The sequence below is a fragment of the Mchenga conophoros genome, linkage group LG6 (genome assembly GCF_057382185.1).
Source record: "Mchenga conophoros isolate Kocher_MC1m ecotype Shallow Benthic linkage group LG6, M_conophoros_male_GT1.1, whole genome shotgun sequence".
NCBI lineage: Eukaryota > Metazoa > Chordata > Actinopteri > Cichliformes > Cichlidae > Mchenga > Mchenga conophoros.
The window spans coordinates 21198662-21222813 of NC_140531.1; the positions used below are offsets into that span (position 1 = coordinate 21198662).

At 40.2% G+C, this 24152-nt stretch overlaps 3 protein-coding genes across 4 annotated transcripts; 1 reads left to right on the top strand and 2 right to left on the bottom strand.

Moving 5' to 3' along the window:
* Positions 1–1175: 1175 nt before the first annotated feature.
* On the top strand, positions 1176–3304 carry LOC146572538 (extracellular superoxide dismutase [Cu-Zn]-like). The gene is made up of 2 exons (XM_085276777.1): positions 1176–1301; positions 1831–3304. The coding sequence occupies exons 1-2, from the start codon at positions 1288–1290 to the stop codon at positions 2462–2464; spliced, it is 648 nt and encodes a 215-aa protein (XP_085132903.1). The 5' UTR covers positions 1176–1287; the 3' UTR covers positions 2465–3304.
* A 1534-nt stretch (positions 3305–4838) lies between these two features.
* On the bottom strand, positions 4839–12266 carry LOC146572539 (coiled-coil domain-containing protein 149-like). 2 transcript variants are annotated; one of them, XM_085276774.1, is made up of 13 exons: positions 12022–12266; positions 10662–10823; positions 10509–10547; positions 9269–9376; positions 8936–9052; positions 7643–7815; positions 6982–7054; positions 6764–6848; positions 6470–6617; positions 5928–6004; positions 5771–5806; positions 5531–5605; positions 4839–5435 (listed from the first exon to the last, which is right to left on the bottom strand). In XM_085276774.1, exons 1-13 carry the CDS (start codon positions 12070–12072, stop codon positions 4897–4899), a joined length of 1683 nt encoding a protein of 560 aa, XP_085132900.1. In that variant the 5' UTR covers positions 12073–12266; the 3' UTR covers positions 4839–4896. The 2 variants fall into 2 exon arrangements, with proteins under 2 accessions (XP_085132900.1, XP_085132902.1); XM_085276776.1 differs by lacking the exon at positions 5771–5806 and having other exon boundaries at positions 12022–12265.
* A 1250-nt stretch (positions 12267–13516) lies between these two features.
* On the bottom strand, positions 13517–21361 carry LOC146572540 (leucine-rich repeat LGI family member 2-like). The gene is made up of 8 exons (XM_085276778.1): positions 21054–21361; positions 20813–20884; positions 20536–20607; positions 20256–20327; positions 20056–20127; positions 19577–19746; positions 18899–19063; positions 13517–18052 (listed from the first exon to the last, which is right to left on the bottom strand). Exons 1-8 carry the CDS (start codon positions 21224–21226, stop codon positions 17217–17219), a joined length of 1632 nt encoding a protein of 543 aa, XP_085132904.1. The 5' UTR covers positions 21227–21361; the 3' UTR covers positions 13517–17216.
* Positions 21362–24152: the final 2791 nt, after the last annotated feature.

Consider the following 24152-nt stretch of genomic DNA (forward strand, 5'->3'; position numbering starts at 1 on the left):
AGCTCTCACACCGGCCATTGCAACACTACGATTCTTTACTTTGTCAGACATTCTGCTGTAGATTTGCAGGTCTCCTTGGATTCATTGTCCTGTTGCATGATCAGTTTTTTGGCTAAGATGGGCTCACATTTGACTACTGAATACTTTGGTATACAGAGGACTTTATGGTCAACTGACTGCAAGGTGCCCAGGCCCTGTGGCTGCAAACTACTGCAAATCATCACCCCTCATCACCCCTGAAGTGTTTGTGCTGATATGCTATGTTTGGTTTTCACCAAATGTGGCACTTTGCATTATTGCCTAACATCTCCACTCTGCTCCAATCTGTCCAAAGGACATTGTTCTACAGGAGTTGTGGTTTGTTCAGCTTTGTAAACCTAAGTTGTGCTGTCATGGTTTTCCTGGAAAGAAGACACTTTGTCCTTGACACCCTTCCAAACAAGCCATACTTGTTCAGGCTTTTTCTATTTGTATTGCCATGAATGTAAACATTTAACATGCTAACTGCTCTTGTTTTATTTAGCTATTTATTCTTAATACATTTATGAACTTATGTATACATTTGCTGGGATATCCACTCCTGGGAAGACTGCGGCACCTGAATGCTCCAGACCAACAAACTGGCTTTTATGGAGGTGCTCACACTTTCTGACGATTGACTATCAAGTGTATTTGATTAGGAACATCTGGCTGCTCTTAATTCCTGTGGGAGCAGTAATAGATGTACTTAGTTTTTCATAGGACTCTGTGCTGCCCTTTCATTTTAAATAATAATAATAATAATAATAATAATAATAATAATAATAATAATAATGGGCACAAGTGCGACACAAGCAACATCAGGCTGACCCTGTCAGTTTGCGCCCTCTCCCAAATCACGGACAAACGTGGTTGGAGAACGTGGTACATTGAGCGTTAAGGTTTCTATGAATCGAGTTTACACAGACGTGATTATGCTCTTATCAGGCAAAACGTCCTGGGTTTGTTAAAATGACTCCGTGTGATACCACGTGAGAACAATAAAATATTTCATTTTCTGTTGTTACCCACAAACTGAACGGTAATGTAACGGGGTCGAATATTTCGAGATTTACTCATCAAATCATGAAAAGACTTGTCAAGTCCCTTGCTCCACCCTCGCCAAACAGCAACGCCCATTTGTTCACAAGAGTTTATACAACATTGTTTGAAAACGCTTTGCATCCTCACCCTGCAGACTGCAGCGCTCGGCTTGTGAAAACCATTACGTTTAATTTACAGCCTTTTCTGCGCCTTTTACAGGTGACCATGCATCGATACGCGTAAGTGGACTTTGTTTGGCACTGTGTACTTAACTTTATTTGCATTCCTGCGACATTTAGTCTGTAGTTAACCACTTGTACTTTTGGGCGATGTTGTGTGCGCCTAAAAACATCGTCAGAAAAACATTAACTGAGAAGCTTTTGAGTGCCACTTTGTCCTCAGACTTAGAAACACTGAAGTTTTACATTAATGTAAATTAAAGTACACCTTATACCTAGATGCAGATGGAGATTGTAAATAAAAATTATGTAAAATTGTTCTATGATATAAGAGAGGCTCGTTTAAACCCTGTGTAGAGTTGAGTTTTAGCAGTTACATAACATGTTAGCGATAATAATTACATAATTATAGCTTCCCCAGTGTGGATTCTTAACAATAACAATATTTCTGAATGTTATTGCAATAGCAGGACGTTTTTTTTTTTTACCAAGGTGAACAATCTAGATATTGCCTTAATTGGTCTATAGTCACTAATTGTCCTTCATGCCAGAGGGGTCTTGTCCTAATTTTTTTTTTAATATCTTACAGGTCAGTGGGTATACTGGAAGCTGCTTTGTTGGTTTTGCTGGCAGGCTGTCAACAATGTGTCTTAGCATCCAGCGACACATTGGCTCCAGAGGTCTTGCAGAACAACGGCACCCTGTATGCAGTCTGCAAGGTGAGACCCAGCACCTCTCTCCCGGAGGACCTGCCCAAAGTGTACGGCCATGTGTTGTTCAAGCAGGATCATCCTCAGGAGAAAGTCAAGGTCCTTCTCCGGTTTAGTGGCTTCCCCAGAGACGGCAGTCCGGAGCCCAGAGCGGTGCACATCCATCAGTATGGAGACCTGAGCCGGGGATGTGACTCCACCGGTGGCCACTACAATCCATATGGTGTAAATCACCCTAACCACCCTGGAGACTTTGGAAACTTTGAGCCCCAGCAAGGGAAGATTAATACAATGCTAGAATCTGATGCAACACTGTTTGGAAGCCTGTCTGTGTTTGGGAGAGCAGTGGTGATTCATGAGAAGATAGACGACTTAGGGCGTGGTGGAGACGCTGGGAGCCTGCTGCATGGAAACGCAGGCCGAAGGCTCGCATGCTGTATTATTGGGGTTTCGTCCCCCAATCTCTGGAATATGAACTTTAAGCAGTACTCCAGGCGGCTGAGGAGGAATTAACCTACAGTAGTGTGCTATACTCTACTTCCAGTTTGATACCAAGAAAAAAAATAACGAGGTGGTTAAACCCACATCCTGCCAAAATGCATAGTAGCTTCTTAGAAGTATTAGAAACATGCTTTAATAATTGTTCAAGAGTTTTCTTACTACAAATTAGCATAATTATGGTGTTCAATATTAGTAATGGTACAGTTGGTTGGTTGGAGTATCAACAAACCAAATATATGATTGGACTGCTTTTCCTTTGGCTCCATCATCAGATTCACCTCTCAGCTTATCCTGGTCCTTAAGTTGTGACCAAAATTATTGAAATAAATTTCAGTACCATCAGCCTCAGCTGTGCTGTCTTTGTAGCTCGAAGTTAGTTAGTCGTAGCTGTGGTCTTGTGTAAAAATAAATAAATACAGAATACATAAAAATGCATACAAATACAATGGTTTTTAAAGTCAAAAACAAAAGGTAATTTGTACAAATTTTCTAATAAAAAAAATAAGATCAAGATGTCAGTGTGTTATATTTCAGGAGGAGCTTCGAGAAATGACTCTTGTAATTATCAAATGTCTGTCAATAAATTAGGTCAGATAAAAGAAACAACCGAGACTGTCTTAATTTACACAGTAGCATGCTGTCGTATAGCATTTAACACATGGTGTGTTGATATCTGTGCATTCCTGTATTATCCTTTTGTGTTACACATTTCAATGTTTTTTTTCCTCGCTACCTAGCCTGACCTGTCTCCCCAATGTGATGTTTGTGTATTGTATGTACGGTCGGCAAGGTCTGTCATCTCGGTTGTGGGCAAAAGACCTGCAACTGACAAATAAAGGCTATCTCATCATCTCTCTCATCTCATATTTGAATGAATAAAAGGAATGAAATCTTTATTTCCAACATATAAGTAACAAATGTTAATAAATATTAAAAAATGGGTATGAAATAAAGAAGCCATTATATTAAATAAACTCCACAGACTGATCCCCCATAAAATACTGACCATTTCCTGTTCGAAAAGGAGTAGAAGGAAGCAAATGCTTTCCAATTCCTACTTCCTGTTTAAATCATATGTCTGTTTTTGGTTAGAGAGCATAATATATACCTGTATCTATAAATAAATGTACCTATACAACAATCTAAAAATATTTTTATATCTTTATGCACAGTATAACCATCATATCACCTCACAGTGTTCAACCCAAATATCCATGCAGAGTTTAATATTTAATACTCTGCTTCCATATACTGATTTATAAGTGTTTTTTTTTCCATGTATAATTTCTTAAAACTGATTTATATTTGTGCACATTTTCAAAAAACTTCTCCATATTATTCCACAAATTCACTGCACAGGTTAATTTGAACCAGCTCTTCTTTGTTGTTCACCCTATTTTTTTCTTTTTTAGCTCTCCTCTCAGATCATAACCACATTTTTTATTATACTTTCTGATAACATATTGCTTGTTCTGTACATTATCTGACCGTTTCGTAATATTTGATGTGATGAGCACTACTAGAACATGTAGTCTCTGAATGTTAACCATTTGTTAGCTTTTACACATTGTTGACATATCACATCATCATACGGTCTCATGAACTCATAGCGTTGTCATATGCGGCTTTGCTGATTATACGCTGCGAATGTTAAGTAAAGCAGAAGGTCTGTTTGTGCTTGGTTCACGTTGGGCACATCGTATTTAGAACAAGCACACAGTGCTTCCTGTCATCTTTGTCAAATTGCTTTTATCCTCGTGGTGACTGAATTAAATCATGCCAGGGCTGAATTCTTGACAGTAAGGAGCCGGTTCATGACCTAACAAAGGTCATTTAAAAGATCATCATTAACTCCTTTTTATTATGTGATTTAATAAGGAAAAGAATTCATACGCCTAAAGCAGACAACTCTGTAAATGTTACCTTCAAAAAGCAGAAAGAAACCTTTAAGTATAACACATACAGCACTGATGCATGCATCTTTTCTGGTGTTAATAAAGAGAAATCACTGTTTTGCCACATTAGATATGCAGACTACATGAAACGTGCGAGTGAATGAATGAACGTTTTAAAACTCTCAGAGAAACTCTCACAGGAGCAAATATTGTTACTCCTGCGAGTATGGTTTGGGGATGACGAATCACCGGTGTCCAGTTACTTTAGGTCACATTGACATCAGTTCAAAAGGTGGTGCAGAACTCAGACAATGCACCGAGTGAAAGCAGAGATACAATAGAGCATCTGAAGAGTATCGTTAATACTCTTCAGTTTGGTAGGAGTCACTGTTGATTCATTCACACTCATCTGAAATCTAATATGCTGTTTTCCAAAGATTCGTTTATCAGTTTTTTTGATTTTTGAATTATTTAAAAAATAATTAAAGAGCTTTATGGATTTTGTAAATACTTTAATTAGTTTTGGTTTTTTCCTAATGCTGTGCGACATCACAACTCCTCCTGACTACTGCAAACATCCGCGGTAGTCAGGACGTCCTCCTGCTGCTCTTCGGAGGCTGCAGTAGACACAGTAGTAGATGATGTAACGTGACTATTTCTCTCTATTACATTACACTCCGTTTCAACACTTTCCCCCCCTACAGTGCATTCATCTGACTCCTCCTCTCCTCCAGCTGTTGGGACTGAGTTCTCTGAGAGTTGCTGTGAGTGGCCGGGGTCTGAGGGATCAGGTCTGTTCAAGTATTTCACATCAGCACTGGAGTCACTCAGACCCTCTTCTGTTGCAAACCTGGTAAAAACTGCAGTGCTTTGTGATTGGCCACTTTCCTGGCACTCCTCACTAGCTGGCATTTCTGTTTGAGGCCTTGAGGACTCTTGCTCGTCCAACTGTGGTGAGCAGTTTTGGTTCGAGGCCTCGACACACGATGATGGTGTTGGTGCGTCATCTTGAAAATCTGACGCAGCTGGTGTTACACTGTCTTCTGGAGAGCTCTCGTGCTCAGCTGGTTTGTTTGACCTTTTGTCACCTTTAAGAACAAATCAGAAAAATAACATTCAAGAAATGCAGCTCCTATTTTAACTGCTGTTGACCAAGAGAGGAATAACTCCACTGAATAATCACCGTTCTGTCCCGGAGAATCAGATGGATCGGTCGAATCCACTAGCTGCGTGTTCAGGATGATGGCGTCTCTTCCCCCTGTTATCACAAAACAGTCAAAGTAAGCTTTCAGAAAAGTGGTTCACATAAACAGCTACTTAAAAAAGGTTGGATTAGATAGCGATAAGAAGTGTTGGTAGATATTAGAAGAAGATTAAGTTGAGCGTTTATGACGTAGATGACATCGTTTTTGGAGAAACATACTTCCGCATATTCCCAGAGACACATTATAAGTCAGGCCTCCAGGTTGCAAGAAGCAAAAGGGCAGAAAAAGGAAGAGGAATTATTGTAAAAACAGTATTCTTAGCACAGGTTAGAGTGATATGCACATGTCTCAGTATATTGAGACAATTATAATAACCTGGAAGGCTCCATAATCCGGACATCTCCAGTGTTTTTAGTTTCTTCTCCAGCTCGGCTACTCGATTTCCAAGAATCCTAATGGGGGAAAGAAAAAGGATATTGCAGTTGACCCATCATTACATCAAGAAGTGAAGTGGCTAAAAATCTACAGCTGGGGTGTCAAATAAAAGGCCTAGGGGGCAGAATCAGCCTGGCAGTCTTGGAAAATGTGAAGGAGGGCATACATTATGGACTATTAACTTCATTTTCATAAATTTTGCAGGCTTTATTAATAGCAAAGACTCCAAGGCCATTTATACTAAGAACAAAACAAAAAGTTTTCTGTGACTTAACAAAAATGTTCTGCAGAACAGTCTGGGCAACGGCACACCAGAGCTTTTTCTGTAATTTTACACATTTATTTCTTACAATTTAAGTCCACCAACTCATGCTAACAGATTTCTTTCATTTACTACAGGAGCATTTATTTATAATGCAGTTTGACACCCGTGATCTATGGAGCACATAATAAGAGTGCGAGTGAAGTCTGAATTTTAGTACTTGTTGATTTGGCGCTGGTGCTGAATCACCATGTTTTTCTCGTGGATGGTTTCCAGCAGGGCTGTGGCGAGAGATTTGAGGTCTGAGATGGACTGAGGAGTCACCGGCAAACTGCAGCCGTTTTCTTCAGACAGCAGCAGTTCCTTCACTGCAAGCACGTCACGAGCCACGGTTAAAAGAAACAGCAGTCATCATTTCCCACGAGACACTGAATAAAACTGAACTCACACATTTAAAGGGTAATATGTGCATAATAGAAAGTGTAGATGTTTGAACTAGCATGATTCCTCTGACCTTGTTTAGCAGAAAGCACCCCAGTCAGAGCACTGCTGTTGGGCTTTCCACTGATTTTAGAGGTCTTCCTACACTCCAGGGCACTCTGACATCAGCAGGAAACAGTTTGGAGAAAAGAAAGAGTTTTAAAAAAAAAGAAAAAAAAAAGAAAAAAAAAAAAAAAAAAGGATAACATACAATAAATATATATGAAATTACAGAAAAAAAACTACAACTACCTTGTACTTCAGCAGATTTGTCTTGAGCAAGTTGACCTCTTCTTGAAGTTGATTAAGTCGCTCATGCAAATACCTGAAATGTCAGAAACCACAAATGCTGTTCAGTTTAACCTGTTTCAACAGTAGAGAAGAATTTCTCAGTAAATCTTTATCTAAATTCTGTATATATAGAGCATTATGACCCCATTTGTCCCTAGACTCATTATTTGTCCAGCACAACCCACAGATGCTTGATTGGATTGAGATCTGGGGGAATATGGAGACCAAGTCAACACTTTAAACTTGTTGTTGTGATCCTCAAACCATTCCTGAACTATTTTTGCTTTTGTGTCAGGGTGCATCATCCTGGTGAAAGAGGCCAGAGCCTGAACTATCCTTATGCTTGCGTATTTTTCCTACTTCCAACACATCAACTCTGTGGACAAAATGTTCACTTGCTTTCTAATACGTCCCACTCACTAACAGGTACCACGATGAAGAGATAATTAGTCTTGTTCAGTTGATCTGTCAGTGGTCATAATGTTATGTCTGATCAGTGTATGTAACTATATATTGCAAGACAGCACGTGTACATGAATAGACTTTTGAAAATCACTGCTTCAACATGCCAGCCAATCACAGAGGTACTACTTAAAATGATCTTTTTAAAAGAGCAACAAACCTGTTCTCCATGCAGAGCGCGTCGATGTCTAAGATGCGGACATCATCATTCCCTACAATGTGGTTCATCTCCACATTGAGACGATGAGCCTTCTGTTGAAACACGTCCCGCTCTGCTCGAACATCCTGCAGCTCATCCGTGAGCGACTTCACGCTGTTCTCCAGCACCTCGTTCTGCACCCAAACAAGATTCAAGATGTAGGACAATTTTATCTAGCAATACAAGTCTCTTCTTGTCAAATATATATCATCTTCTCATTAAAAGTGGAACTAACTAATGCGAGGACCTCCTTGAAACTCCAAATTTTATTACCGGTATTATTTCCTGAAATTAATCCATTGTTGAGGGATTTGACGTACTCAAAAAACAAATTAAACTTTGAACAACCAGCAGAATTGCTTAAAGTTGATGACACTTGTGGCTATGCATAAAAGCTTTACTAGCACCCCGTTCCTGCATTTTTGTGTTCTCTTTTCCCCCCCATTTACAGTTGTACACTAAATAATGCCGATCCTTCAGAATCAAACTGGCTTTTTATTTGGTCAGTTTAATCAAAATGCTAAATAATGTGAATTTTGATATTTTGTCAGCCATTTCATCTATAACTCAGACGAACATCATCGGATCTCCCCCAAGCTTTACGTTATTGCTAAGAGAAGAGGTCTGCAAGCAAATATTCGGTTATAATCCTAGCGCCACCTTCCACCTTCTGGCAACAGGAAATCTGACCTAAGGGACAGATTCAATCCAATTTGGATGAAATGTACATGTTGTGCTTGACATATATTTACATCTATCTAAAGTATAATTACTGGTTGACAGAAAGGGATATGCAACCTCGCTGCACAGCATCTAATAAGTGTCACAGCTTAAAGAAATCTAATTGCCACCAGTGTTAGCAGCTTTAATATTCACCTACATTTAAAGAAAACTGCTAATCGCTTCCATTTTTTTCCTGCACAACACTTTTATTTCTCATGTGATATTTTAAACTATCATACTTTTTAAATCATATTCATCTGATACTGATATGGTGACCTTGTGACAGCTAAGGGTGAAAACACTGGGTTTGCTGAAATGGAAATAGGGTTCATGTGGTTGCTTTTAAAATAAATTAAAAAAAATACTTACAAATAAAATATAAATAAATATAAACTTTCTTTTTCTAATGCAAGAACCAATTAGAACTATTAAATGGCAGTATATAATGTATATAATAAATGTAAATCATAAAAAAGTGAACCATTATGTGAATATCAGCTGAATAGTCAAAATCAAGCAGGGGGCTCTCACCTGCTCTCTCGCCCTTTCTAACTGTTTGACCAGATCTTCTCGCTCATGCGCGGGAAAGTGTCGGGCGCCGACCTCTTCGTCTCCCAGCCTCTGTTTGGTGATGGTCATCCGTAGAAGCTGTGATAGCACAAAGAAAGAAAAGTCTCAACTAAGCTACAATTATACACCTTTGGTGTGTTTGTACAGTACAATTTGAAACCTGTCCTTAAAATAAACAAGGCTCATCCACTTGATCGTTACTTAGACTGACAAATAAGTGTACAAAGGTATGTTGGAAATGTATTTATGAATAATGAGAGGCAAAGATTCAGCAAATATACATTAGAAACATACCTTGTTATCACCCTGAGCTTCCAGTAGTCGCTGTTTCAGCTCCTTCACCTCCTCGGACAGATGAGAGTTTCGCTCTCTGGAGTCTGTCAGTAGCTGGGCTAAATTCACCTGATCATGAAGTAAATACAGAGACATGTTAGCCCCATTTGTCAAGTTGGTTTGTGAATATATATATATATAATAGAAGTCTTCCAGGTACAGCGCCCGACAGATAATGTACTTGAAAAAAATGAGCTTCTATCATTCCAATTTGAAACATTAGGTTCAAACAAGCAAACGTAAAATTCTTTAAAAAAAGAAAAGAAAAGAAAGAAATTGTGGTTAAATATGTTTCCCAAATCTTTTTCTTCTTCTGTGTGATCTTTGAGAGAAAACAGGTTAAATTCTTTTAAGGTTTTATTTTCTTGTTCTTCTTGTTTTTTCAGTTTTTATTGTTGATCTTAAGCACACTGAGTTTGAATGCAAACAAATGCATCATAAAAATAAAATCGTCATTACATTTTTTTTTTTTTTAAATCTGTGATTCATTCAGTGGTGACTTTGTTACTGTGTCATTAACCAACAGTTTTATATCAGAGAGCAACTTGTGAGAACATTGTGTGTGTCATGCTATGACACATTATGATAAGTAGTACACACCCATGCTACAGCACTGTTTAGGCCGTTCATGCTGTTGACTGTGAAATGAAAATGATACCATCCCATTAGAAGGTGCTGTACTGTAGGCGCATAAACACTAAAACTGGGTGATTTGAGCTTGTTGCTAAGTGGTTTCTAGGTAACGCGATAAATATATAATACAAAACTCAACTTTTGTTGATATAAATCAGACGTTACCATCGTAAAAATAAAACGATACAATGACTTTATAAAGTTTTAGAGGAACATAGATAAAAATGGATCATTTTAGGATGTTGGCACTTCATGCTAAGAAGCATGATGAGATCTTAACATCAGATACGGATAAGAAGTTTGTGGACAAATAGACAGGCAAAGATCTGATGTATTATTCTAAGATAAAGCTGCTGTAATTGTCAAACAAAGAGCGCCGTAGAGATGTTAATAGTTAGGAGTAAATATTAGTAGTAAAGTGTTAAGCATCCCATCCAAAGAGATCTCCAACTTGTGACCACATTACTGACTTTGCTGAAAGTCTCCAGCATCACTGTGAAATGCCAGTGTATCAAAGTACAGTTAAGACAGTTCTGCGTGCAGTGATTAGCATTTTTAAATCTCTTACTTGATTCCTTTTCTCTGGAGGCAGAGAAGGATCTCCATCCTGTCAGTGACACAAAGACAAAGGAAGTTGTCATTAGATGCCACAAAGTTTAATAGCAGTAGTTTTTATCCTCTGCTCTGATGCAGCTTTTAAAACGGAGTCAGATCAGCTTACAATGAGCTCTCTGTACTTCTTCTTGAGTCCCTGGTGTCGCTCACGGAGCTGGTTGGCCATCAGTTCGTACTGATCCCTCTCCTGCTGACAGGTGTCCAGCTCTTTAGACAGAATCAGAAGAGCTTCTTTCTTACTCTCCAACTTCCGCTTACAAACCAGGAACTGCAGAGAAAGCAAGGTTTTGAGGAAAAACAAAAGCTTCTGGCATGTAGTCAATATAACGTTATTTGATTATTTGAGGGATAAAGAGTTCTCTGGTCATCATTAAAGACCAAATGCACTGTGAAACATGTAAAAGAAAAACAAACAAACAAACAAAACAACCCACATATATACACTACTATAGTGGCACAAAAACGTTTTCTGATGGTAAAAAAAATACCAACGGTTTGCGTTGCAGCTCCTTGTTATTTTAACTGCTTGTCCATCTGATGTATTGGTTAAACATTTTCAAAAGCAGAAGAGCATCTCTGAATGCACAATACATGAGATCTTGAAGCAGATGGGCTACAGCCACAGAAGACCACACAGGGTGCTACTCCTGTCAACTATGAACAGGAAACCGAGGCTACAATGCCCTCTGACCCTTTGTGAAAACTAGTTTCTTGAGCAGGGGTTCACTGTACTCAAATGGCCTCCACATTCACCGGATTTAAGTCAAATAGAGAGAGATGGTGGGACAGGAGCTTTACATCATGGATGTGTGATGCTAGCATGTAAATATGGACCAAAATGTTTCCAGTACTCTGTCGAATTAATGTCATGAAGAATTAAGGCACTTCTGAAAGGAAAGGGGTTCAACCCAGTGCAGGGTGTATCTAATAAAGTGGCTAATGAGTGTATGTCTGCAAAGTATTGCACAACCAAAGCTGTGGACAAAAATAGTAGCATGAAGCATAGACTAGGATAAAACTACTCCAGTAGCTTAAATGCAAAGCAGTTCAACACTGACTGCACTCAAGTGAAATACTCGAGCAAACGCGTTGATATGCAGCCATCTGAACGTGTTTCTTCATTAAAGCTGCAACTCGCAGTGTGGTGCAAGTCAGTAACTTTTCAAGGCAACGGGCTCAGCAGGCACAAGGAAACTCAAATCTTCTTCCTCATACATGTGCAGTCCTTGCAGGTAAGAGAAACCACAGCAGCTGAGATTTAATCCCGTGAGCTCGGATTAATTTGGACACAAGTGTTTCAGTGGATCCGAACAAGCGACAGCAGACAGAACTAAAACAGTGAAACGATCATGTACGCCACAGTATTTTAGCCGGTCAGGACACCTGTCCCACAATTATTGTGCGTCAGTGAAGGTTTTTTACGCTCTTTCCTCATTCTCGTCCTTTCTGCGTCTTCGCAGTCTCACCTCACTGACCAGCCCCTGCCAGTCACTTTCGCTCCTCCTGGACGGATCCATCGCGTCCTGCGGCGGAACAAAGGTTACCCAAGCACAGTGAGTTTCACAGAAGCATCACCCCTCTGCATCTGCAGAAATCAGAGTCAAACCCGATTAAAGCGATCGAGAAACGCGATTTGCATCACTTCCGTCCGTCTCGACGTCAGAAAAGCGTCACGTCGCATTTACAGAACCTCGTAAAACAGAAAGAGACTAAAACAAAATAACCAAAACGGAACGAGATGCCTAACAGCTGAGCTGTTGTGTGTGTTTATTATAGTAATCACCCCTAAACAAGTAAGAGAGCGTGACAAATGATGTATTAGGCCAGGGGTGGGCAATTCCAGGCCCCGAGGGCCGGTGTCCCTGCAGGTTTTAGATGTGTCCTCGAACCAACACAGCTGATTTAAATGGCTAAATTAGCTCCTCAACATGTCCTGAAGTTCTCCAGAGGCCTGGAAACGAACTAATCATGTGATTCAGGTGAGTTGACCCAAGGTGAGATCTGAAACCTGCAGGACACCGGCCCTCGGGACCTGGAATTGCCCACCCCTGTATTAGGCAATAAATGTCCCTCTATTTATAAAATAGTCAATAAGAATTGGGGTAAAAATACTTGTTTCTCTGTTTTGTTTGTTTGTTTGTTTGTTTTTTTATAGCTTAACTAGTGCCAAATCATGAAAATAAGATGGTTTAACTTTATTAAAACGAAGGCAGGCATTAACGCTGTCAGCATACAGCTGATCTCTATATTTTATTTCAAAATATGACATTTTATCAGATGTCGTCAAGATTAAAGTATTATTGTTGTTGTTGTTGTTGATGATAATGATTATGATGATGGTGATGCTGTAAGACTAAAACTAACTGCACTGTTGAACTGAATAAATATGCAATAGCCATTTGAGCTTCCTGTGTCCCAAAATTCTACCATACAGGTCAAATAAACAGTATTTTTGAGCCTGATGTGATTTACCGTGGAAAACCTTTAAATTACTTTTTCTTTTTCTTTGTCAAATGTGACTAAACCTTAAACCTTTTTATACTAGTGCTGTTGTTGTTATATGGTTGTTTGGTGTGAGTTTTCCCTTTTTTTTTGGCTTGAAGTTGTATTTATGACGCTCTTGTGTAAAGCACAAACCCCTAAGATTGGTCAGTGAATAATCATTTATACAGTTGATGGCATGCTGTAGACAAGTGGCGAGCAATTTAAGTCAGGGTTATAAAAGGAACCATAATCACTACTACTAGGGAAAACTGTCCCACACTATCACAATACTTTATCCATCTTCTTGTTTCCTAAAATCAACAAAACATGAGATTCTGTCTTTGTCCTTATGCTAATCAAAAAACACGGACAGTACATTCAGTTTAAGACATGCTGTCTGCAACACTTTATCTTTACTTTAATGGTTTCATGTTTACATCAGCAAAACATGATGGAAAAACAATTTAATACAACACGTGTGGTTAAATGTTCTTTAATCCATTTCCACAAACTGTTCTTACATGGGATTCAAGATCTGAAAAACATGATTATTTTTCAGCATTACTTTTTAATGACGTGGGAAAAAATATGTATACATCACTGTTGGTAGTGCATTAGGAATAATTAAAGGAGAAACTTGTTATCAAAGCTATCAAAACACACTGATTATACTAGTTGGCATTTTGTCATTTTTATCTAACTGTCAATTTTCAAAAATCAGGCTCCAATATTGTTTAATGTGTGAAAAAAAATCTTTACAATATATGACAAATATCAAACGTTCTGTAAAGAAAAGGGAACGCTTGTTTTTTGACTGAATGAAAAGGCCTCCTACAAAGGCTTTAAAGGTACATAGTAGCACACAATAGACATTATGGTTATTATTCCATATTAACACTTAGTATCATACATTTTGCATAGGAATCAAAACTAAATAATGTATGTTATGTTGCTATTAAATAGGCACTCAGTAGCATGGCCATAAAGTAGTTTGATATAAATCTAGTGGAGTTAGGTTAAAGCTAGTAATATTCTGTTTTCAAGCCGAGGGTAGATTAGATCTAATCTCCCCTCAACATACCCCAACGTACCGGCAGCAAGCCGACAGCATTCCGAGGGAGACTGGGGACATTGTTCAGCATCTCCATTGCCGAAGATGCTGCATTGAGCTGTGGCAGCAAGGTGGTTGGTCCCTGTCGTGGTGGTAATCCCCAAACCAAATGGTGGACACCAGAGGTGAAGGGAGCCACCAGGCTGAAGAAGGAGTCCTATCAGGCTTGGTTAGCCTGTGGGACTCCGGAGGCAGCTGACAGGTACCGACAGGCCAAGCGGAATGCGGCTCAGGCAGTGGCTGAAGCATAAACTCGGGTGTGGGAGGAGTTCGGAGAAGCCATGGAAAAAGACTTTCGGACTGCCTCAAAGAGATTCTGGCAAACCGTCAGGCGTCTCAGGAGGGGAAAGCGGTGCTCTACCTGCATTGTGTATAGTGCTGGCGGAGCGCTGCTGACGTCGACTGAGAAAATTGTCAGGCGGTGAAAGGAATACTTCGAGGAACTCCTTAATCCCACTAACACGTCTTCCGAGGAGGAAGCAGAGTCTGGGGATGAGAGGGATGACCCGCCAATTTCCGGGGGCGAGCTCACTGAGGCAGTTAAACAACTCCTTGGTGGCAGAGCCCCTGGTGTTGATGAGGTCTGCCCTGAGTTCCTGAAAACTCTGGACGTTGTAGGGCTGTCCTGGTTGACACGCCTCTACAATGTTGCGTGGAGATCAGGGGCAGTACCTGTGGACTGGCAGACCGGGGTGGTGGTCCCCATCTTTAAGAAAGGGGACCGGAGGGTGTGTTCCAACTACAAGGCGATCAAACTCCTCAGCCTCCCTGGGAAAGTCTATGCCAGGGTGCTGGAAAGGAGAGTTCGTCCGCTAGTCGAACCTCGGATACAGGAGGAACAATGCAGTTTTCGTCCTGGTCGCGGAACACTGGACCAGCTCTTTATCCTCTCAAGGATACTTGAGGGTGCATGGGAGTTTGCCCAACCAGTCTACGTGTGTTTTGTGGACTTGGAGAAGGCATTCGACCGTGTCCCTCGGGGTGTCCTGTGGGAGGTGTTGCGGGAGTATGGGGTGTCTGGCCCATTGCTACGGGCCATTCGATCCCTATACAACCGTTGCAAGAGCTTGGTTTGCATTGCCGGCAATAAGTCGGACTCGTTCCCGGTGGGTGATGGGCTCCGCCAGGGCTGCCCTTTGTCTCCGGTTCTGTTCATAATTTTTATGGACAGGATTTCTAGGCGCAGCCAAGTGGCGGAGGGCTTTCACTTTGGTGGCCTCAAAATCTCATCTCTGCTTTTCGCGGATGATGTGGTTCTGTTGGCTTCATCGGGTGAGGGCCTCCAGCTCGCCCTGGAACGGTTCGCAGCCGAGTGTGAAGCAGCGGGAATGAGGATCAGCACCTCCAAATCTGAGGCCATGGTTCTCAGCCGGAAAAGGGTGGAGTGCCCACTCCGGGTCGGGGATGAGTTCCTGCCCCAAGTGGAGGAGTTCAAGTATCTCAGGGTCTTGTTCGCGAGTGATGGGAGAAGGGAGCCGGAGATCGACAGACGGATTGGTGCGGCGGCTGCAGTGATGCGGACGCTGCACCGGTCCGTCGTGGTGAAGAGGGAGCTGAGTGTAAAAGCGAAGCTCTCAATTTACCGGTTGATCTACGTCCCTACCCTCACCTATGGCCACGAGCTGTGGGTAGTGACCGAAAGAATGAGATCGCGGATACAAGCGGCGGAAATGAGCTTCCTCCAAAGGGTGGCTGGCCTCTCCCTTAGAGATAGGGTGAGAAGTTCGGCCATCCGGGAGGGGCTCAGAGTAGAGCTGCTGCTGCTCCACATCGAAAGGAGCCAGCTGAGGTGGTTCGGGCATCTGAAAAGGATGCCTCCTGGGCGCCTCCTGGGGTTGGTGTTCCGTGCATGTCCCACCGGGAGGAGGCCCCGGGGCAAACCCAGGACACGTTGGAGAGATTATATCTCTCGGCTGGCCTGGGAACACCTTGGTGTTCCCCCGGATAAGATGGAGGAGGTGGCTGGGGAGAGGAAGGTCTGGGCTTCTCTGCTTAGGCTGCTGCCCCCGCGACTCGGCCCCGGATAAAGCGGAAGAAGATGGATGGATGGATGGATGGATATTCTGTTTTCAGGTAAGGAAGAAAACTGTGCATCATGCACTTTTATCGTTGCAGTCATAACACTTACTGCAATGAAATGGCTTCAAAATTTTTGATGGCTTCTCAGAGAAAGTGTCCATTTTTTTACTCCCCATGACTTTCTGACTAACATTCAGCATTTTACTTCCAAGCGTAAACCCTCAAAAATGCACACTTTTTTCAAATACCAAAATTTTGAGGGCTACATGTCACAGTTTTTGTAATTTTTTGAAACTACAAAAACCGTGACATCTGTGCAATGTCGATAACGGTGGTCATTTTTTCCTTCAGACGTGGCAAATTAAACAGAGTATACAACACCATACAACATGATTTGCTTCTGCCAGTGTTCATTTTGACGTGACATACAAAGTTTGTTTTGCTTGCACAGCTACACCATCAGCTGTAGGGTGTAAATGGTCACGCTTCTCACTAACTTCCTGTGTAGGGCAGGAGGGTAATAGTCTGTGATATCTTTGGCTAGTGTGGACAGTGTCTGGCTTGTTGGCTTGACAGAATTATGATAAAAGCCAAGCCTTTTTAAGGATGTATTGGTATTGCCATAACATTTTCTTAATGCAGTTGCATTGTCATATTATATTTCTGTCAGCCTTTAGTTACTTTGGTCTAACATTAACCTAGCCTTCATAATTTTCTGAATCCATATCACATTATTTGCAGAAAACTTGATTAAATTTAGTTTCAAACCAAGAACGATAAATCTAGTTGCATAAGTACAATACACAGCATTTGACACTTCTTTGACAGCATACACTCATTATGAAGCGACTAACCAACATGCAGTACTTAACAAATTTATTTGACCACCACCATGAGGTTCATCCCACAGCTGTCCTAAATTATCAGTACTGGTAATTGCCAAGTCATTTTTAAATGTTTCTGCAAGGTTAATCCGCCAGCATTTACAATGGTCTCATAATTTCTTTTAAGCACTGTATATTTTGATCAGTACTGCTTTTGTAGTTATTATAAGCTTAAATCTACAAATATATGCTCAAAGACCATCGATTTCCCTTTGAAGCTGGAGGAGAAAATAAAACTCCTTCGGTCAGTGGTCACCACAGTAAATGACCGGGGTGACTGCACGTAAATGTCCTTGAACTTGTGAAATGTTTTTGACTCTGCATCCCAGAGGTAGATCTGTGTGAAAGAGTAATCGCTGCCAAGAGCAAGATAGTGCCTGTCTGCGAAGGTGAACGGCTGGAGGATCATCGCCCCTCGAGAGGGAAGAGGCAGCACGTCAATGAACTGCTTGTTGGTCCACTTGAGGACTTTGGAGTCACCGATGTAGCAAGCCATGGCCAGATACAAGTCACCCTCCACCCGGAAAGCTTTGACAGCCACTACATCATCAACGTTTGTGATTTCACTATGAAGTATAAACTTTAAGGTACTCCTGTTCCACAGGTAGATGATTGGTGACTGAGAGCGACTGGCTAAGATCAGGTAGGACTTACCGTCCACCTCAACATACTCAGCATCTGTATCACGAAACCATTCATGGAGAAACTGGTAGGAGTAGAAACCAGTTTCATTGCGTTCTGGTTGGTCAGTCCACTTGTAGAGAGTAGACATGCCTGCCTTGGAGCTGTCCACAATCACAAAGTACCAGTGACCTTCCATCTGAAAGACTTCAATATCATTTGGCTTCGAGATGTTGAACACCTCAATAGTTTGAAAGTTGATGAATTTGTTTTGTTGACCATCAAACTTGTAAATGTGGGAACCCCCAAAGAGCTGGGTGACTATTATTAGGACATGGTCTTCAATTAGAACCGACTTGCATCCAACAACAGACTTCCCTGTGAAGAAAAGTTGGTCATTAATAATACAACACAGAAAATGAAAGTATTAGTTGAAAATTAACGTACTCTGAAGGATCTGTGAATTCTATCTGTGAATTCTATGACTTCTATGATGACAGTATTAAAATCATTATGGTCAAGCATGAAAAGACCAAAGTTCAGACCAAGACAAGACCAAGGACAAAGTTGGATTTTTGTTTCTTTCAGCTGTTGATGAATGTAATGGACTTTAGGGATTCTGGCCTCACTTTTTTATACAACTAGTGTTTAGTTATCAGCTAACTTTAGCATATAGCAGGCGTCGTTGTCAGGTGAGTTGGAAGATGAACCTAAGCAGTGGCTCCCCTGGTTACCTTCTTTCTTTTTATGCAGGAGGTTGCTGGGAGATGATGTTTGATCAGACATTTCCTGTCTTACTGCAATAAAGTGTTCAGTGAGGATCAGTGGGGTGCACGGTTAAAAGCTTCACACAGAGTTGGTGGAAGAACTGTATCTGATTACCCACATGTAACAGAGACTACAGCTGCTGGGGTTATTACTTTTATATACCAAAAAAGTATTTTGCACAAAAATATTCTTTAAATGTTCTTCTGTAAAGTTGGGTATTTTAAATATATGGCAACTGTCTCAAATTGTCAGATCAAGTCTCAGTTGGCCATTTGATTATCAACTGTTACTTCAGTTTTCAGACCTGGAGGATGTCAGTTAGTCAATATCCATGATTCGGATGTGCAGTTAAAATGTATGCAGGACCATTCATTGATCTATTTTGGTCTTTTCATGAAATCTACTGACACTGAAAAAAAAAAAATAACATTACCAGCTTCATGGATGTTATCAAACCTGTTATATTATCAAATTTTCTGAAGTTCAGTTCAATGTGATCCCACTCCATGACTATGCAGCTGTTGGAGTTTGGGGCGGCCATCGCTACAAAGATGTCGTCTTTGAAGGAGAAGATGTCCGCTGATATGGACTGAATGGGGATGGACTGATGACGCACAAAGTCTGTGAGATGCGGACAAAAACAGAAACTGCTGGTTTGCTGATTAAGTGAAAACACCAAAATTTACATACTCACAGCTTCAGTTACATTTCAGTGCTTTGAGAAGCCTCATTCATGTACTCAGGGCTATTAAATTTGGCTTTCAGCTTAGTAATATTTTATTTTTGAGATTGTATGTTTTTTAACAGTCATTTGCAGTGACCATAAGGTTTTGCACAAAATATTTCAGCAACTGCTGCATGGATTGTTGTGAGATTTGGAACAGGCATTTGGCTCTCAGTTTCATTCTTATATCTGCAAATATAAACGTATTGTGATTTTTTTTTGTGTGTGTGTGTTGTTGGTTTTTTTTGCAAAGGTTATGCAGCATGTGTGGATATGTATATGTTTTCAGGAGGAAACATGTTAGCAAACCTTGAATCTGTTTCTTTTTGAGAGCAAATGATTAATTATTCAACATTTTTATTGATTTTAGAATGACAGAAATGCCTTTCATCATGCCCTTGTTATTTCACCTGTGGAAATACATTCGCCCGGTGGAATAGGAAGGTCATTGAGCCGCTTGCTCTTCATGTCACTGGGGCCTGCGCAGAAGACATCTGATGCTGTGGCATTCGTGTTTTTCAGCCATGTCATCAGCCACTTGTTCTCACAGCCACACTGGAAAGAGTTGCCTCGCAGATCTCTGATGCATCACAGAGGGAATGATCAACAACAAAGGATTAAGACAAGAGAGAAGAATGACTGGAAGATAGATAGATAGATAGATAGATAGATAGATAGATAGATAGATAGATAGATAGATAGATAGATAGATAGATAGATAGATAGATATCATACCACTCGGAGGATTTAATGCTGAACACTGCCAAGTGCAGTCTGAGTCAGCTTCAGTTAGAAAAACACACACACACACACACACACACACACTCTCTCTCTCTCTCTCTTAAACACACCCACATACACACTGCTGACACAACAACTGCTTACTCACATTTCCAGCAAGGAATCCAAGTCAAAAAAGAGATCCCTCGGCAGAAACCTTATCTTGTTATTTGCAAGGGAGCTAAACCAGAAACACAAAGAATGAGAAGGGGGAAAAAAACACAATTCTGGTTTTTTTTTTCACTTTAACTGCGAAATGTTGCTGTTTCAGCTGTCATGATTAGGAGAGAAGATGACAGCAAAACTTACAGATAAGTCAACCCTCGTAGACCACGAAAGGCATTTTTGGTGATGGTTTCTATCTTGTTCCCTTCAATGAACCTGTTCCATGAATAGTAATAGAACAGATTTATCAATGACGAGAGACAGATAAATATATTTTGTCATGTCTGAAAAGCACATGTGCACTGTTTATTATTTTTGATTTTCTGCTCCACTGGTGTGGGCATTGGGTATTGGGATAAGTTTAAAAGTTGTTGGTGACTGAGATTTTTTTAGATTAAGAAAGAATTTGTTTAATAATACTCACAAATATTCTAGATGAGGCAGACCAGAGAAAGCATCATCTTTGATTGCAGTCAAAGAATTTGCATTAAGAAGCCTGTAAAGGTAAAAAAACAACAACAAAAAAAGCTCTACAGCTTAAAATATTAAAACTTTCCTTTAAAAAACAACTTTTAGTTGTCTGGTTTCCAGTATAAAGCAACCAAAAACAACTTAACCAATAATAAATCCGTGTGCCTTATTTGTTTGGGTGTGACTGCTCTAAGACGTCAATAATCACCAAGTAATCAGTGGGTACTTACAGCAGCTGAAGAGAAGGCATAAGTGAAAACATCCCCTCTGTAATTTCCGCAATTGATCCATTAACCATGCTCCTGTTGAGTGAAACACATTAGGGACATGTTAACAGTCTGTACCAGACACGTCAGGCACGAAATCCCACTACAGGCAGTCAATTATTCTTCTGAATGCGGTATTAATATTATCTCGTGACTCACTGACGGATTTTAATAACCCTCTTCATAGCCAAAGAAATGTACTTACAGGGAGTTGATCTCTTTCGGTATAGTGTGGGGGATCTGTGAAATGCCGACGCAGATGATGGTCTCCTTTGTGCAGGAGCATCCTGAAGGGCATTTGAAATTCTTTTTCGATTCAGCTGCAACATAAATGCACAGGAGCGCGAATCCGGCCAGCCACTGCTTAGCAAGTGTCATGATGCTTCGTAGACATTAAAAACAGCGACTGAACGCGAGGTCTGAGCGTGTCGTTTGTGTATCCGCTGGGCTACATCAGAATGCAGCACTACAGTGGAAAGCCCTGACACAGGCTGATACGGCTGCAGCTGCGTCCTGGAGGGCTGCTGCTTTGGTGTCGGACGTCAGTGATCAGAGGTGATTTGTGTCGAAAGACTTCAAGGCAGCGTTTGTGTATATATGCATTTAATAAGTGCTCGACTTAAAAACGCATTCAAAGTGGGGCAATCAATAGCAAACACAAACAGACCTCGGTTTTTCAGCACCATGGAGAGTATTAATACTGTCATAATAGTTGCCCGCGTCTGTCGTGGATTTCATCACGTGATACATTCTGCATAACTATGCAGAAAGTACCAAATCCAATGAAAATAGCCTAATAAAGTCCCTCCACATACCAGGAAGAGATTTAATTGCACTTTTTAACCTGGTAGATGAATTATCCTCTCAGCTGTAGTTACCAACTGGTACAGAGGCATTTCAGAGGCTCAATTCATTTCCTATATTAAAAAAGAAACAGAAAAGTCATCAGTTCACCAAATGCACCCTCCTGGTGATTTAAATTTTTTTTATTATTATTATTATTATTATTATTATTATTATTATTATTATTATTCTCATAAGCTTTATTTAAAAAGTCTGAGACTAAAAGTCTGTTTTTAATAATAAGTTAACAAAAAAAGAAATACTAAAAGTCAAAAATCAGGGTAAAATTAAAATAAATCACAGTAACAAATTTTAACAAAGTTTGTTTATCATATTAAAATGAACTAAACTCCACCTGGGAGGAAAGACAAGTGACTTTATAACTAATTTTTGCTAATATAGTTCTGACTCTGGAGAGCAAAGGGATGAAAAAAAAACCAAGCAAAAAAAAAAAAGTAAAGTATGGTGAGACGTCAGGCCATGAACCAATTTATGAATTTCAGCCTTCTAACTGTTCAAGATTGCTGTATGTGATTGTTTTCTACAAGTACATCATGGTGGATTTGAAATATTACTTGGATCATGTTAGTTTATAGGAGCTTTTTTTTTTTTAATTTGCCTTATTAAAAGTTTTCTTCTTTTATTGTTTGTTTTTTTCTTGGAGTATTTTCATGACCCCATGTAATCCTAATATTTACTTTGTTAGTTGTTTTTAAGTTACTTAGGTGAGTCTCTTTGGTTTCAGTGACTTTTCCCACATATCTTGAGTGCTAATAGGGTAAGTAAGACTTACAGACCCCTGTCATGTCACACACACAATGCCTGACCTTTAATATTAAGTTTATAGGACAAAAGGCAGTACAAAGCTTTAACATGAGAAGATACATTTTTTAATCATGTTTTCTTTTTTCAGAAATAAACAAAGTGTGATTTGCCTAAGGGTAACCAGACTTTTGTTTACCAGTCAGTAGTGTAGTGTGTCAGTTCAGATAGTGCACCACTAGAGGGCAGCTGCTGATAAAGAAAGAGGAACCACACTGTGGCAACTGTTTTGCTAACATGGGGGGAAAGCATCTGTCGTGCTGCTATAGTTGTTCTGTTTAATTTTTGATATTTTTAAAATCCAAAATGTCATAGAAAGTGTTAATTTAATTTTCAATTCAATTCAATTTTATTTATATAGCGCCAAATCACAACAAAAGTCGCCTCAAGGCGCTTCATAGGTACAGAGAAAAACCCAACAATCATATGACCCCCTATGAGGAAGCACTTTGACGACAGTGGGAAGGAAAAACTCCCTTTTAACAGGAAGAAACCTCCAGCAGAACCAGGCTCAGGGAGGGGCGGCCATCTGCTGCGACCGGTTGGGGTAAGAGAAGGAAAACAGGATAAAGACATGCTGTGGAAGAGAGACAGAGATTAATAACAGATATGATTCAATGCAGAGAGGTCTGTTAATACATAGTGAGTGAGAAAGGTGACTGGAAAGAAAAAACTCAATGCATCATGGGAATCCCCGGCAGCCTACGTCTATTGCAGCATAACTAAGGGAGGATTCAGGGTCACCTGGTCCAGCCCTAACTATATGCTTTAGCAAAAAGGAAAGTTTTAAGCCTAATCTTGAAAGTAGAGATAGTGTCTGTCTCCCGAATCCAAACTGGAAGCTGGTTCCACAGAAGAGGGGCCTGAAAACTGAAGGCTCTGCCTCCCATTCTACTTTCAAATACTCTAGGAACAACAAGTAGGCCTGCAGAGCGAGAGCGAAGTGCTCTAATAGGGTGATATGGTACTACAAGCTCATTAAGATAAGATGGGGCCTGATTATTTAAGACCTTGTATGTGAGGAGCAGGGTTTTGAATTCAATTCTGGATTTAACAGGAAGCCAATGAAGGGAAGCCAAAACAGGAGAAATATGCTCTCTCTTTCTAGTCCCTGTCAGCACTCTTGCTGCACTAATTATTTGGGTTGGTGAAGTAAAAACTAACACAGTATCAGGTTTGTAAAGTTTGTTCATTCATTCTTGTTTCTGTCTTGAGTGAAAATTACTTCAAAGTTTTCAAAATGAGTTTTTTAACAGAAGGTTTTGAGAATTTCTGAGAACTGTGATTGCCCTGAATCTTTATTTACTATTTCATATTCTTCTCCTCATTTTTTCTTTACAACCATCTGATTTAAAATATACACATTTTATTAGGTACACCTGTTCTTCTGCTCCTTAACACAAATATCTAATCAGCAGCAGCTCAATGCATTTAGGTATGCAAACGTGGTCAAGATGACCTGCTGAAGTTCAAAACAAACATCAGAATGGGGAAGAAAGGTGATTTGAGAGCTTTTGAACAACTCATTACAACCAAGGTATGTAGAAAAGCATTTCTGAAGACAGAAGACTTCAAGCCCTGAAGCAGATGAACACGCCACATGCTGAGGCTACAAGTTACACTGCATCACCAAAACTGG

Excerpts from the sequence above, each read along its gene's own strand:
- LOC146572540 (XM_085276778.1), bottom strand. The coding sequence starts at position 21,226 with ATGACACTTGCTAAGCAGTGGCTGGCCGGATTCGCGCTCCTGTGCATT. Across the intron at positions 19,747-20,055 it reads TTGGATTCCTTGCTGGAAAT|AGATCTGCGAGGCAACTCTT; the intron begins GTGAGTAAGCAG and ends GTGATGCATCAG. Across the intron at positions 19,064-19,576 it reads GGGCGAATGTATTTCCACAG|ACTTTGTGCGTCATCAGTCC; the intron begins GTGAAATAACAA and ends CGCATCTCACAG.
- LOC146572539 (XM_085276774.1), bottom strand. The coding sequence starts at position 12,072 with ATGGATCCGTCCAGGAGGAGCGAAAGTGACTGGCAGGGGCTGGTCAGT. Across the intron at positions 9,377-10,508 it reads CTCCAGAGAAAAGGAATCAA|GTGAATTTAGCCCAGCTACT; the intron begins GTAAGAGATTTA and ends CTTCATGATCAG. Across the intron at positions 6,618-6,763 it reads GGTGCTTTCTGCTAAACAAG|TGAAGGAACTGCTGCTGTCT; the intron begins GTCAGAGGAATC and ends ACGTGCTTGCAG.